Source organism: Oncorhynchus kisutch, linkage group LG6 (assembly GCF_002021735.2).
Source record: "Oncorhynchus kisutch isolate 150728-3 linkage group LG6, Okis_V2, whole genome shotgun sequence".
Taxonomy (NCBI): domain Eukaryota; kingdom Metazoa; phylum Chordata; class Actinopteri; order Salmoniformes; family Salmonidae; genus Oncorhynchus; species Oncorhynchus kisutch.
The window spans coordinates 83,843,821-83,861,111 of NC_034179.2; the positions used below are offsets into that span (position 1 = coordinate 83,843,821).

General features: G+C 42.4%; 1 protein-coding gene across 2 annotated transcripts in view; it reads right to left on the minus strand.

Annotated features, from left to right (window-relative positions):
• Positions 1 to 7: 7 nt before the first annotated feature.
• Positions 8 to 17,291, minus strand: part of LOC109886818 (adhesion G protein-coupled receptor L1) — a 220,864-nt gene continuing 203,580 nt past the window's right edge. For both annotated transcript variants that reach the window (XM_031828040.1, XM_031828039.1), the window contains 3 exons: positions 12,457 to 12,579; positions 9,925 to 9,942; positions 8 to 9,776 (listed from right to left, as the gene is read on the minus strand). In XM_031828040.1, the coding sequence (XP_031683900.1) occupies positions 8,851 to 9,776; positions 9,925 to 9,942; positions 12,457 to 12,579 (1,067 nt within the window). In that variant the 3' untranslated portion in view covers positions 8 to 8,850. The remainder of the gene's footprint in view (positions 9,777 to 9,924; positions 9,943 to 12,456; positions 12,580 to 17,291) is intronic.

Below are 17,291 nucleotides of genomic sequence, written 5' to 3' on the forward strand. Positions count from 1 at the left end.
AAGGTAGTTCGATTTTAAATAGTTTTTTATTAATATGTGCTGATACAGGGTCGCGCTGACCTGCGATGACGCAAACGCTCACAGAAAACCACCACCCCCTTTGTCCCAGATAGACAGACAGCTGTCAAAGCAATGACGTGAGAAAAGAATCACACATCAGTCCTCAAATAAAAAAAGAACAAAACTGAATCAAGGTTTTACATCAACCTCTCTTTAGAAAGGATTCAGAAGTACAGAATAAATGAATGGAGAAAAACCCATCATAGTAAAATCTAAGAGAAGTACTCTAAATGGAGATGTACACATTATCATCACCCCAATGGCACACGATCAGTACTCAGTCCTCAAAGTTCCTACTGATGATGAACCTCCCAAACGGAGCCCTTCCATCCATACACCCAGCAACAGTTCTACCAGTCGTCACTCATCTCTTACCAACACTTCTCTGCCTTAGACTGTCTACCTGTCTGGTCATTCCTAATGTCTAATACTGTCTGGCTGGGTCTGACCAATGAACATACTGACCTGCTACTAACAGCATCACAACCCCTCCTACAGTATAGAGCCCAGAACATCTCATGCACATTTCCCAGACCCTGCCCTTGTACACTTACAGCCATGCAGAACACTCACCAATAGACCTCGATAGGTGGCTGGCCACTTAGACCAGCATCTCTAGCCTTCAGTGACCAGTCAGCCTCGTGGGGAGTATGTGTGTCCCATGGAGCTGCTCACCACAGAGATGGTTCATTAGTGTCCCATAGCGTTAGTCATCCACACATGCAGAGTTTCAGACACAGTTCAGAGTCACACAGTCAGAGGAGCCAGAGTACTGGGATGTGTATTCAGAAATAGAAAAACATGCCTACAAAAATGAATAGGTCAACGTCAGCCTGCTCCTAGCTCCTACGGTTACGTGGATCGACTTTGAACATGTAAACGGTAAATCCCTTATGATCTTTTATGATCTCTAGCGCCACTTCACTGTACACAGTAGTTTAAACTACCTAACCTGACTGGACATGGATGTGTGTAACTATGCATGTAGTATGTGTGTGTCTTTTGTCTTTTGATTTTGGACCAGAGGTTCCGGGTGTAGAGTACCCAGCCTACCCTACCTAGAAATCCATCTGTTGTAGTCCCACCCTGTGTATAAAAGATGGCCGCCGCTTTTAGCCATAACTCAGCTCCATGGACGGACAGTTACCCAACACAAAAATAAACAGCACAATCCTTGTCACTGCATTTGTGTAATCATACTCCCACATATTCTTAAAACTATGATATATGTACTGTATATAGTCATGTGGACACGTAACAAGAGACCAATAACAAAATAGTGCTAATTTATTATTCTCTATAGGAAAGCCTGTTGCATTCCTTATCACTCTGAAAATCTCCCTTGTCCAGTAGATGTGGCAGTTGATTCCTATTATATCTCAATAATGTCACTACACAGACAGAGACCTCTGTGTTAATGTTACAAAGGGTTTGTGAGGCCAGTGGAGTTGATCTAATGCGCCTGGTTAGTTGATCAACTGGAACCTCCTGACTCCTCACCAAGGCAACAGTAAGGCATCCAGAACAATAAATCACATCCTTATCTCTGCTTCCTGTATAACCTTGCACGAACACACAGGCACACTGACACTCATCCCCCCACACACACTCTGTCCCTGGCTAACTGTGACATCACATGTCCTGACACCGCTCCCTTTATGGCAGTTCCCCGGGGATAGACTACATGACCCAGTGCTCCTCCTCTCCTCTCCTCCGCTCCGCTGCAGAGGAACCACTGACATGTTTTCACACTAACGCAGAGGTCACAGGATATGGGCATCACAAATCTGGGAGAGAAACAGTCCATCTGAGAAGGTCAGCAGCAGGGCAACGTTACTGTCAGATCACAGTGTCCTCCGCTGTCTATTGGAACACTGAGAGATGACTGTTCTACTGGGGTAGAGCTGCAGGGGCCGCAGACTGAAGGAACAGACTGACTCCAACTCTATCCTATAAGAACCTTCAATCCACCTGCCTGCACACATGGAGGTAGGGGCTAGATGCACGGGCAGGGAGTAGTGGGCTGGAAGTGGGTGAGAGAGTGAGGGGGAGGGAGAGAGTGTGTGTGGGTGTGTGTGTGTGTGTGTGTGTATAGAGGTCTCTCCCTCTGTGGTCTCAGCACAGTAAATGATTAGCCAGTGTTATTATCCTAATCAGAGGTAACATAGGGATTTAGATGGGGGTGAAACTCCCATTGAGAAGGTCTCTGGGTCCTACAGTGCTTTCTGCTGTATAATCACTAGCATTACCACAATACAGTACGGCTCCACTGTTTATTGAGATATCAATCTGGTGTAAACAAAGCTTAAGACAAACAAATTAACTCCAAACAAAACTCTGGGATTAATGCTGGGATAAAAGAGAGCCCATTGGTGGAATAAGATGGGATGGAGTGAGAGAGGTGAGGGAAGAAAGAGAGAGAGAGAGAGAGAGAGAGCCTACACAGGAGATGGTGATGTAGGTTCTTCCCCTCCTGGTGAGTCTGTCCATACACGGTGTCTGTCCCTGTGAGGTTACCAGCTAAAGGTCAACTTTGTAGATCACATCAATAAAGGTGTAGGTGGTGATGTGATGATAATGATGGCGGTCAGTGTAGGGCATTAATTCACTTTTCTTTATTCCTACTAGTCAACATACATTCAATTGTCCATTGCTGACCGGTCAATGCTCCTATTGAATTAACTATGAGCTGCAAGGCCAATGTTTAATTAATATTTCAAGCAAAAGAAAAGAAAATGTGCATAATTATCAGATCCTTCTGTAAACACAGACATACACAGCGGTCCAGTGGTAGGCATATAGTAACACTACCCAACCAGGCCGTTTCCAATGTTAAACCAAGTCAGACACACCAGCACAGTATTGCACACATGCCTCCTGTAGAACACCTGGGCCTCCTATCTGAGTCTGAACTAAGAGAGATTCCTCTACCAAGAAGAAATGGAGGAAAAAACAAATATATTCTTAATTCTATCCCGGCTTTCAATCCTTCTCTTTCTCCCCCAAGAGCCCCAACTAAACTCAATGTGCCCTTTAGGACTCTTTATGAAGAAGTGGGACACCCAGGCCCTAACCAAATGTCACCCTGAAGTGGACGCTGGAGAATCCATCTACTTGCCTAAATGTACTGCACATTTAAAAGGGCTTACTTCAGCATTCATATCGCACAGCTCAGCTATGTACAGAGATCTTCAAAAAATAAAATAAAGCATGAATAAATGAACATAGAAATAAATATTCCAAATACATAAATAAATATAGAGATAAATAAAGCATTAGAAACATACAGAAATAAAGAGAATGGCAAAACTCTCAGCTTTTTAAGGTTTGGACAGACTTTAGGGGGAAGGAACCTCATGAATACATCTCTGGTTTGATGGATGGTTTCTCTCTGGAAACGCTTTAATACGGCAATGCTACATTCTGATTGGATGGTCCCATTGGTCAACTGCCTGTCATTCTGACTGGATGGTCCCATTGGTCAACTCTGCCTGTCATTCTGACTGGATGGTCCCATCAGTCAACTGCCTGTCATTCTGACTGGATGGTCCCATTGGTCAACTCTGCCTGTCATTCTGACTGGATGGTCCCATCAGTCAACTGCCTGTCATTCTGACTGGATGGTCCCATCAGTCAACTGCCTGTCATTCTGACTGGATGGTCCCATTGGTCAACTCTGCCTGTCATTCTGACTGGATGGTCCCATTGGTCAACTCTGCCTGTCATTCTGACTGGATGATCCCATCAGTCAACTCTGCCTGTCATTCTGACTGGATGGTCCCATTGGTCAACTCTGCCTGTCATTCTGACTGGATGGTCCCATTGGTCAACTCTGCCTGTCATTCTGATTGGATGGTCCCATTGGTCAACTCTGCCTGTCATTCTGACTGGATGGTCCCATTGGTCAACTCTGCCTGTCATTCTGACTGGATGGTCTCATTGGTCAACTCTGCCTGTCATTCTGACTGGATGGTCCCATTGGTCAACTCTGCCTGTCATTCTGACTGGATGGTCCCATCAGTCAACTGCCTGTCATTCTGACCTGATGGTCCCATTGGTCAACTCTGCCTGTCATTCTGACTGGATGGTCCCATTGGTCAACTCTGCCTGTCATTCTGATTGGATGGTCCCATTGGTCAACTCTGCCTGTCATTCTGACTGGATGGTCCCATTGGTCAACTCTGCCTGTCATTCTGACTGGATGGTCTCATTGGTCAACTCTGCCTGTCATTCTGACTGGATGGTCTCATTGGTCAACTCTGCCTGTCATTCTGACTGGATGGTTCCATCGGTCAACTCTGCCTGTCATTCTGACTGGATGGTCTCATTGGTCAACTCTGCCTGTCATTCTGACTGGATGGTCCCATTGGTCAACTCTGCCTGTCATTCTGACTGGATGGTCCCATTGGTCAACTCTGCCTGTCATTCTGATTGGATGGTCCCATTGGTCAACTCTGCCTGTCATTCTGACTGGATGGTCTCATTGGTCAACTCTGCCTGTCATTCTGACTGGATGGTCCCATTGGTCAACTCTGCCTGTCATTCTGACTGGATGGTCTCATTGGTCAACTCTGCCTGTCATTCTGACTGGATGGTCCCATTGGTCAACTCTGCCTGTCATTCTGACTGGATGGTCCCATTGGTCAACTCTGCCTGTCATTCTGATTGGATGGTCCCATTGGTCAACTCTGCCTGTCATTCTGATTGGATGGTCCCATTGGTCAAGTCTGCCTGTCATTCTGATTGGATGGTCCCATTGGTCAACTCTGCCTGTCATTCTGATTGGATGGTCCCATTGGTCAAGTCTGCCTGTCATTCTGACATTCTGGTCCCATCGGTCAACTGCCTGTCATTCTGACTGGATGGTCCCATTGGTCAACTCTGCCTGTCATTCTGACTGGATGGTTCCATCGGTCAACTCTGCCTGTCATTCTGACTGGATGGTCTCATTGGTCAACTCTGCCTGTCATTCTGACTGGATGGTCTCATTGGTCAACTCTGCCTGTCATTCTGACTGGATGGTTCCATCGGTCAACTCTGCCTGTCATTCTGACTGGATGGTCTCATTGGTCAACTCTGCCTGTCATTCTGACTGGATGGTCCCATTGGTCAACTCTGCCTGTCATTCTGACTGGATGGTCCCATTGGTCAACTCTGCCTGTCATTCTGATTGGATGGTCCCATTGGTCAACTCTGCCTGTCATTCTGACTGGATGGTCTCATTGGTCAACTCTGCCTGTCATTCTGACTGGATGGTCCCATTGGTCAACTCTGCCTGTCATTCTGACTGGATGGTCTCATTGGTCAACTCTGCCTGTCATTCTGACTGGATGGTCCCATTGGTCAACTCTGCCTGTCATTCTGACTGGATGGTCCCATTGGTCAACTCTGCCTGTCATTCTGATTGGATGGTCCCATTGGTCAACTCTGCCTGTCATTCTGATTGGATGGTCCCATTGGTCAAGTCTGCCTGTCATTCTGATTGGATGGTCCCATTGCTCAACTCTGCCTGTCATTCTGATTGGATGGTCCCATTGGTCAAGTCTGCCTGTCATTCTGACATTCTGGTCCCATCGGTCAACTGCCTGTCATTCTGACTGGATGGTCCCATTGGTCAACTCTGCCTGTCATTCTGACTGGATGGTCCCATTGGTCAACTCTGCCTGTCATTCTGACTGGATGGTCTCATTGGTCAACTCTGCCCGTCATTCTGACATTCTGGTCCCATCGGTCAACTGCCTGTCATTCTGACTAGATGGTCCCATTGGTCAACTCTGCCCGTCATTCTGACTGGATGGTCCCATTGGTCAACTCTGCCTGTCATTTTGACTGGATGGTCCCATTGGTCAAGTCTGCCTGTCATTCGTATTGGATGGCCCCATTGTTCAACTCTGCCTGTCATTCTGATTGGATGGCCCCATTGGTCAACTCTGCCTGTCATTCTGACTGGATGGCCCCATTGGTCAACTCTGCCTGTCATTCTGATTGGATGGCCCCATCGGTCAAGTCTGCCTGTCATTCTGACTGGATGGTCCCAACGGTCAAGTCTGCCTGTCATTCTGACTGGATGGTCCCAACGGTCAAGTCTGCCTGTCATTATGACTGTACTATCTGAAATGGCACCCTATTCCCTACATAGTGGACAACTTTTGCCCTGGTGAAAAGTTGTGCACTATGGTTCCATTTTGAACACAGCATGCTTCTTTGATCCAAGTTCTGTCTTTGTTCGCATAGGGCTCTGGTCAATAGTAGTTCAGTACATAGGGCTCTGGTCAATAGTAGTTCAGTACATAGGGCTCTGGTCAATAGTAGTTCACTACATAGGGCTCTGGTCAATAGTAGTTCAGTACATAGGGCTCTGGTCAATAGTAGTTCAGTACATAGGGAGGCCCTGGTCAGAACTGCACTACATATGAAATAGGGTGCCATTTCGGACAAACCCTGTCATTGTTCCTTGCTCAAGATCCTGAAGGGCAGCCTGAAGTGTCCCAGTTTTACGTTGGTACCTGAACCTCAGGAACAGCCACACAGAAGCAGCTGGCTACCCTAGTCTTTGAGATGGAAGCTAATAGAATAAAAGGCTTTCTCCTAGATAAAGAATTACTGTCCCCTTCCTCTGATGTGCATTCAATTCATCCAACAAAAATAGCTTTTTGAATGTACACACTTACAAAATTCCCACGAATATGGTACATATGCTTGAGCATATCACACACCCACATGTACACACACACTCTCCTCCACATGTACGCATACACACAAACTCTCTCGTGCGCGCGCACACACACACACACAAAAACAGGGAATTCATTGTCACATTAGGCTCTGGAATAATGCTGAAACTATCTGTTAGAAACAGCAAAATGAAAGACGTTTTGATAGAAAACAAATGTTATCTGACATGCTAAAACCCATCATATTAAAATGATATCATTTAGTTGTATCTAGGATATAACCTTTCAAACAATACATTACTGACCAAAATCACATTATGGCTGCTGCCCTTGTACCACAATGCATTGGAACGCCCGTGATGAGGCACAGTATGACATGTTATTATGACATCTATCCCGCCTCCCCCGCCCACACAGCACTTCCTGTCTGGGAATGTCAAAGGTCAAACATTAACAACATGTAATGGATTATATTACATAAAATTGTGCCAGGACTTTTTTTTAAACGTTTTTATTTGTATGCAAAATCTACCACCCATCATACTCTTTCTCTCTCTCTGTTTTTCTGTTCCAGAGATTTTCACTGAATGGCACAGCACTAGTTATGACTCAAGAGAACGACAGTGAGAGAGCAAGATAAAGACGGGCAGAGAGATGGAGTGCATCATTCAGGTCACAAACTCCAAAACATTTTCTTTTTTTCTTTTGTTGTTTTGTTGCAGTACAAGAAGTCCGTTTTTAGTATTTCTTACTTTTTTGCTGCTTTTCTTCATCTGGTTTCTGTATTTACACGGTAGGAGTAGAGTAAGTACTGTAGTTTGTGTGGTTCATATGTACAGGGTTAGACTTGCGTAACAGCTGAAGTGGTTCCAACATTTAGAGTCCATTCTGTCACAACCACACATAGGTGACGTGGACACATCCATTGAAGAGGGCATCCATTCTTAAAGGGAGCACAATCTGTCCCTTAATAACCCTCCGGGTGATGCAACAGAAAGTCACCAAGATAACATATTATTCTTCAAAGTTAGTAAAACAGTCTTTTACTTTTCAAATGTCTGAAGAAAATAACAAAAAGTCCCCCCCCCCCCCCAAAAGTCCTTGTCCATTCCTCGAGTCCTAAAGATCTACCTCTTGACCCCTGACCCTTGACCCCTCAAACAGCCTTCCTGTCCTGTGGTGTACTTCCTACTTCTTCAGTCTCTCCTCTAGTTCTGTATATACGAGTCAGTTCATAGCAAGATAAAATAAAGGCAACTACTCTTAGACAGCTCCAACTGCCTTGTCTGAACAATTGTTCTGGCTTCTTTTTACTCAGATGGAGGGTTGTGTCTGATGTTCAGAAACAAGCACTTCTGTGAGTGAGTGAGTGGGTGTGTGTGTGTATGTCTGTGTGTGTATGTCTGTGTGTGTGCGAATGCTCCAGTTTCTGTTCTGGCTGGGAAAATGTATTTTTGGCAACACTGAAGTAGCTTTCAGAGATTTTCTTTCCTATGGTATAATAGGCTACTACAGTATATCCCCTGTCTCCACAGCTAACTACGCCGAGCAAATGATGAGTGAACAAAAAGAGAGATGGAACATGAAAAAGGGAAAGAGAAAAGGGAACTAGAAAATGAGAACAATTTCTCGAGAGGAATGTTTGTAGAAATTCTGTGAAATGAAATAAAATGGACCTTGAACAAAGTTAAGTTGAGAAATATCTGTAGCTCTGTAGGAGTAAGGTATAAGGGGTTTGTTGGATTGGTACATTCAGAGTGCTGGACTTGGCATCTGTCTGCTGCGTGCCAAGAGAAAGGGGGATGTTGAAGAGAGAGAAGGAGAGAGCGGGTGAATGTTCCAGAGAAGAACAACTCAGCCATCACTCATCTCCACCAGACAGCGGAGGTTCTCTAGGATAAGACTGTTGCCGTGGAGACAGCTAAAACTCTCCTTAAATGTAAATTTGTTCGCTCATCTTTCAATACAAATAAAGAGGGGAAAAAAGGCAACCAATCAAGCAGGAAGTGGAGAGGAGTGAGAGAAAGAGAGAGAGGCGGGTTCTGAGGAGGCAACCAGCCAGCCTTCATCCTCATCCTCATCATCTTGGTCCCCGTCCGCATCCTCGCGGTTCCAGTCACAGGCTGGTGACCAGCTGCATCTGTCCGTCTCCCTCGCTGTGGGTGGGCTCCTGGCCGGGGTGCCCCTCCCCCTCCTTACTGGGCCTCCTGGGGGGCGGGGCCTGGTAGAAGGTCTGCATGGGTGCTCCTCGAGACCCCAGGGCAGGCCTCCCAGAGCTGTAATAGAGCTCCTCAGGGGGCTGGGCCGAGCGGGGCACCACCTCCAGGGGCTCGGGGCTACTGTCCGGGTAAGGCGAGTCTCGCAGGTTGGTAATGCTGGTGTACAGGGAGTCCCTGGCGGGAGAGTCAGGGCCCTGTCCCCCAGACCCCTGGCCTCCGGCGCTGTGCCCACTGTGGCCGCTGTGGCCCAGGCTCTCTGTGAGGTCGGCCGTGTAGCTCTCTGACTCCTCGGGGTCAGACTGGTAAAGGACAGACTGGGCTCTCTGCAACAGCAGCGGCTCCTCCAGGGCTTTGTAGAGCAGCTCCACGTCCTGCGGCGTCCTCTGGCGCCCGCCTTCTCTGGATAGGAAGTCCTCGTCGTCGTCCAGGCTGATGCTCGGCTCTGGCACAGCTACTCCCGTGCCTCGGCCTACTCCGCCGTGAGGAGGACCCCTCGCTAGACTACCACAGACCCTATCCCCGCCCCCAACTCCTGCCCCACGCAGGTTGTTGTGTACCAGCTCAGAGATGATCATCTTCTCGAAGGCAGCTGCGTCAGACAGGTTGCGCCGTATTCCGTCCCCGCCAAGGGTTTCAGACCCGCGGGGGTTGAGGAGGGGAGGGGGGGTGTCTGCACACCCCATGCCCCCGCCCAGGAAGTCACAGCTGCCCCCGCCACCGCCCAATGGCCCCACGCTGCGGAGGGAGTAGCTGTTGTTGAAGTTACCATTGAGGGGCAGGGTGTCCATACCACATGGATCACGGGCCTTACACAGAGTGTTCTCTGCACAAACACACAGCACACAACAACACATAGGGGTTATTAAATAGAATTAGGACTTAAACATTATTATTTGGAGAAAATACAATATTTGTGTAAACACTATAATAGACACTGATAGTAACATAAAGGTTTATAGACGTGGACATACTTGGGTCACGGAAGGTTCCTGTAGATCCATGGAGAAGCCACAAAGAAAGGAATGAAAAATACTGGTGAGTGAGTCACTTTTACTCCTCCTCTCTCCTCCCCCCTCTCTTTCATCACTCTCTCTCTGTCGCTCTATTTTGCTCTCCCTCTCTCTACAATCAATAGCTTTTATTGCTATGATAAAGACTAACAAGAGAACACATCAGCCAATAATACCCACAACAAAAGTCAAACCACTGAAACAAATATACAAGTCAATGTATTAGCCAGTAAGAGGCTTTGAAGCCACCGGTCAGCCATATTGGCATTCTTCAGAAGAAGCAGTCCTTCATCGAAAATTAATGGAATTATACAGTATGTTAATTCAATGTTTCAAGGACACAATAACATGTATTTTTAAGAATTTTGATGTAACAGTAATGTCAGAACCAAAAATGATATATATTTTTTATTTTATGTTTAGCTCTATAATATAATAAACGTGACAAAAACAAATGTAGACATTAATAAATGCTTTTCCATAGCTTCCCCCAAAAATGTTTACAACGGTGAGGGTGTGCCAAGATGGAGGAGTGGTGGCTTCAAAACAGCGCCTCCTGTTAGTCATCTAGTGCAAATCATCTATAATCATTGATAAAACACAGGCACACAAACAGCCTCATAAACAAACACACAACCTATAGTTTTGACATGATAATCCACCATAATTTGCACCACACACACACACACACGGGCACACACGCGCGCACACACACACACACACACACACACACACACACACACACACACACACACACACACACACACACACACACACACACGCGCGCACACACACACACACACACACACACACACACACACACACACACACACACACACATACACACACACACACACACACAGAGAATCCACTGTGGTATATTCTGCTGTCTGCGAGCCTGTGATTCAGTACATCCATAATGCATGCACCACCATCTCATAAAGTAGCAGTAATGCTTATTCTACGACGCGCCTTCAACACACCAAAATATGTTGTGATTTTACTCCCAAATTGCCATCGCAGGGTGATCGCATCGAAATGAGAGGCATGGCGAGGAGGCATGGCTTCCCTAAGCAAATCCGCGTTAGACTGCGGTTCGGTGTGGATTTAATTTTTAATGCGTGGTATGATTTTAATCAAGACTCGTCGGCTGTTGCTATGGCGGTGGTGGAAGGGCTAATTAGACATTCTAATGAAGTACACTTCCTTCTTCCTCTCCTCTCAGGGTTCTAAAAATGTCCCTGCCACTGCTGAGCCGGACCCCGTGGCCGTTAGGCTGCCTGACGCATTGTGCAGAGAGTGTTTAAAATATTAAACAGAGATGCTGTCTACAATTTCAGGCCTCTACTACGACACAACAGGCTGCTACTATAGTAACTCTCTACTGGTTGGCACACTCCCTCTCAGTCAGGCAGGGAGCACACAGATAGAGAGGAGGGAGCACAGAGTGAGTACTCTGGATAGCTCTACTACTTAAGACCTACAGTATTATGAGAGTACTCTGGATAGCATCTCTACTTAAGAGAGTTCCAAACCGATGCGCCTGGCACCTACCATACCCGGTTCAAAGGCACTTCAATGTTTTGTCTTGCCCATTCACCCTCTGAATGGCACACATACATAATACATGTCTCAATTGTCTCAATGATTAAACATCCTTCCTTAACCTGTCTCTTGCCCTTCATCTACACTGATTGAAGTGGATTTAACATATGACATCAATAAGGGATCATAGCTTTCAACTGGATTCACCTGGTCAGTCTTTGTCATGGAAAGAGCAGGTGTTCTTAATGTTTTGTACACTCAATGTATTTCTAGTATTTAAGTCTTACAATCAAAATGCTCCATAAACCCGAACAACTCAGATACATGAATCTGAATGGAGTCCACTGTCCCAATCACTCTAGCCACCGCTGTCTGCTGCTGTTCTCAGTGAATTATCACAGCATTACAACTGTATGTGACACATTTACTCTGGGGAGAGTCTTAGAATGGAAGCTGTCCCCAAGATTTCTCCTTCAGTCACAGATGAAGCTTTACTTCTAATCAATTTCTGCTTCTTCATATCAACACGGCAGGATTAGAGACCTGGCCAGATGGCTAGGCAGTTGGCACGGCTTTCTCTCTCTCTACTGCTGAATCCGTCTGACAGATACATACACTCACCGCCAGTGAAACAGACACACATTTTTTCCATCCTCCACACACAATGAGGCATAAAAAGACTAACAAACAGAAAAATATTTAGATGCAAAAAATAAGAAAATATATTTGCATAAAATGCAGAAGCACACGCCCTATGAACGTACACACACACGCACGCACACACACGCACACACACACACACACGCACACACACACACACACACACACACACACACACACACACACACACACACACACACACACACACACACACACACACACACACACACACACACACACACACACACACACACACACACACACACACACACACTAAGGTTTACTTACCGGTGGAGTTGAAGACCCCAGGAGAAGGGGGAGTGAAGCTCTCAGCCAGTAGGGTGTTGTAGGGAGAGGTGCCGGTACGGGTCTGTAACACTGGGTTGGTCAGGAGGTGGTTTCCCATGGTGGCTAAGAGAAAGAGACAAAACATCATAAACATCTACTTTACCATAAACATCTACTTTACCATAAACATCTACTTTTCTATAAACATCTACTTTACCATAAATATCTACTTTACCATAAACATCTACTTTACCATAAACATCTACTTTACTATAAACATCTACTTTACCATAAACATCTACTTTACCATAAACATTGACTTTACCATAAATATCTACTTTACCATAAACATCTACTTTACCATAAACACCTACTTTACTATAAATATCTACTTTACCATAACCATCTAATTTACCATAAACATCTACTTTACCATAAACATCTACTTTACTATAAACATATACTTTACCATTAACATCTACTTTACTATAACCATCTACTTTACTATAAACATATACTTTACCATTAACATCTACTTTACTATAACCATCTACTTTACTATAAACATATACTTTACCATTAACATCTACTTTACTATAACCATCTACTTTACTATAAACATCTACTTTACTATAAACATCTACTTTACTATAAACATCTACTTTACCATAAACATCTACTTTACTATAAACATCTACTTTACTATAAACATCTACTTTACTATAAACATCTACTTTACCATAAATATCTACTTTACCATAAACATCTACTTTACTATAAACATCTACTTTACCATAAATATCTACTTTACTATAAACATCTACTTTACTATAAACATCTACTTTACTATAACCATCTACTTTACTATAAACATCTACTTTACTATAAACATCTACTTTACTATAAACATCTACTTTACTATAAACATCTACTTTACTATAAACATCTACTTTACTATAAACATCTACTTTACTATAAACATCTACTTTACTATAAACATCTACTTTACTATAAACATCTACTTTACTATAACCATCTACTTTACTATAAACATCTACTTTACTATAAACATCTACTTTACTATAAACATCTACTTTACCATAAACATCTACTTTACTATAAACATCTACTTTACCATAAACATCTACTTTACTATAAACATCTACTTTACCATAAATATCTACTTTACTATAAACATCTACTTTACTATAAACAACTACTTTACCATAAACATCTAACTTTACCATAAACATTGACTTTACCATAAATATCTACTTTACCATAAACATCTACTTTACCATAAACATCTACTTTACTATAAATATCTACTTTACCATAACCATCTAATTTACCATAAACATCTACTTTACCATAAACATCTACTTTACTATAAACATATACTTTACCATTAACATCTACTTTACTATAAATATCTACTTTACTATAACCATCTACTTTACTATAAACATATATTTACCATTAACATCTACTTTACTATAACCATCTACTTTACTATAAACATATACTTTACCATTAACATCTACTTTACTATAAACATCTACTTTACTATAAACATCTACTTTACCATTAACATCTACTTTACTATAAACATCTACTTTACCATAAACATCTACTTTACCATAAACATCTACTTTACTATAAACATCTACTTTACCATAAACATCTACTTTACCATAAACATCTACTTTACCATAAGCATCTACTTTACCATAAACATCTACTTTACCATAAATATCTACTTTACTATAAACATCTACTTTACCATAAACATCTACTTTACTATAAACATCTACTTTACTATAAACATCTACTTTACTATAAACATCTACTTTACCATAAATATCTACTTTACCATAAACATCTACTTTACTATAAACATCTACTTTACCATAAATATCTACTTTACTATAAACATCTACTTTACTATAAACATCTACTTTACTATAACCATCTACTTTACTATAAACATCTACTTTACTATAAACATCTACTTTACTATAAACATCTACTTTACTATAAACATCTACTTTACTATAAACATCTACTTTACTATAAACATCTACTTTACTATAAACATCTACTTTACTATAAACATCTACTTTACTATAAACATCTACTTTACTATAAACATCTACTTTACCATAAACATCTACTTTACTATAAACATCTACTTTACCATAAATATCTACTTTACTATAAACATCTACTTTACTATAAACAACTACTTTACCATAAACATCTAACTTTACCATAAACATTGACTTTACCATAAATATCTACTTTACCATAAACATCTACTTTACCATAAACATCTACTTTACTATAAATATCTACTTTACCATAACCATCTAATTTACCATAAACATCTACTTTACCATAAACATCTACTTTACTATAAACATATACTTTACCATTAACATCTACTTTACTATAAATATCTACTTTACTATAACCATCTACTTTACTATAAACATATATTTACCATTAACATCTACTTTACTATAACCATCTACTTTACTATAAACATATACTTTACCATTAACATCTACTTTACTATAAACATCTACTTTACTATAAACATCTACTTTACCATTAACATCTACTTTACTATAAACATCTACTTTACCATAAACATCTACTTTACCATAAACATCTACTTTACTATAAACATCTACTTTACCATAAACATCTACTTTACCATAAACATCTACTTTACCATAAGCATCTACTTTACCATAAACATCTACTTTACCATAAATATCTACTTTACCATAAATATATACTTTACCATAAACATCTACTTGGTATATTAACAACATTTTATATGATAAAACAAAAATATAACAGAAAATATAATTACAGGCACTGTATAAATGTCATAACAATGCCTCAAAATATAATACATAATGAATATTATACATAATACATAATTAACATTAAACATAGTAATACAGGCCATTGACAGGTTATTCAAAAATATGTTAAATTCCTATTCAAATCGATTGACAGTAATGTTCTACAGAGTAATGTATTTTACAGTACACCCCTGAATGTGTTTACCTTGCTATTGTAACCTTTGAGTAAAATACATTTCCTGCGGAAAGGTGCTGTTTGCAGGCAGCGTTGCCATTTGGAATATTGTTCTGTATCTTACCACGTAGTCGAAGGGGGAATACTAATGCATATCATTACGTAGTCAGAGAGTGCAGTCATTGAAACACAGTTCATTTCACAGTGAAATGCGAATGCCACCTTTAGACAAATATAATTCAAAGAAATGGAACATTGAGAATGTTCTATAATGCCCATGTATGGCTTCAGCCCCAGGCGGTCGAATAGAAATGCCATGAAATTAAAAATAGGACAGCATGACGGAGGTCTAAGGCGAAGTGCAACCATCAGGTCTCAACCAAACCATTCATCACAGAGACAATGAGAAAGACAGAAATTCACAGAGAATTTCACACTAAAACACTCACATTCTTTCATTTCTTTGTTAGTTCGTTCACCCATCAACTCCCTCATTCACTCACTCTCCAATTCTTTCTCCTGCTCTCTACCTCACGCACACAGTCACTCTTTTATCCCCTCTCTCATTCTCTCTCTCTCTCTCTCTCTCTCGCTCTCTTGTCCCTGTCTCTCTCCACACCAAATTACTCAGGATTAGCTGTCCAGAAACACCTGGAAAGAATATCCTGTCGACAATTTAAAAACAACAACTTTTAAGTGTTGGAGAGAGAAAGTAGGGCAGGCACTGGGAGGCTTCATTCAGAGAGGAGGAAGCCTCATCACGCCTTGTCTCCTGGACAGATCACTATTGTCTGAAGAGAAACAAGTTGATAAAGAAGTTAAGTGGGGAAATCAAAGAGATAAGATATGCCAGCGATAACAACGAAGACAGCGGCTCTCGCCGAGATTCGTTCCCATTTAATTATTGCTCCATGATAGCGTCTCTCCTTCTCTTTATTTCTCGCTCTCTCGTTCTTTCTCTCTGTCTCTCGAATGGCGCGGCCATCTTTCGCTTTTTGCCAACAATGACAAACTTTTCTCAAACGCTTGGGATACGAAAGGACTTCGCACTTGGCAGCGCCTTTGTTTAGCGTTTCTCCCTCTAGCTCTATCCCTCCTCTATCCATCCTTCACCTACCCCTCCTCCTCTCTTTATCCCAGCTTCCTCTGTCCTTCACGTCCTCCTTCCTCTTTCCCTATAAACTGAGTATACAAAACATTAAGAACACCTGCTCTTTCCATGACAGACTGGCCAGGTGAATCCAGGTGAAAGCTTATTGATGTCACTTGTTAAATCCACTTCAATCAGTGTAGATGAAGGAGAGGAGACAGGTTAAAGATGAAGGAGAGGAGACAGGTTAAAGATGAAGGAGAGGAGACAGGTTAAAGATGAAGGAGAGGAGACAGGTTAAAGATGAAGGAGAGGAGACAGGTTAAAGATGAAGGAGAGGAGACAGGTTAAAGATGAAGGAGAGGAGACAGGTTAAAGATGAAGGTGAGGAGACAGGTTAAAGATTAAGGAGAGGAGACAGGATAAAGATGAAGGGGAGGGGACAGGTTAAAGATGAAGGAGAGGAGACAGGTTAAAGATGAAGGAGAGGAGACAGGTTAAAGATGAGGGAGAGGAGACAGGTTAAAGATGAAGGAGAGGAGACAGGTTAAAGATGAAGGAGAGGAGACAGGTTAAAGATGAAGGAGAGGAGACAGGTTAAAGATGAAGGAGAGGAGACAGGTTAAAGATGAAGGAGAGGAGACAGGATAAAGATGAAGGAGAGGAGACAGGATAAAATGAAGGGGAGGGGACA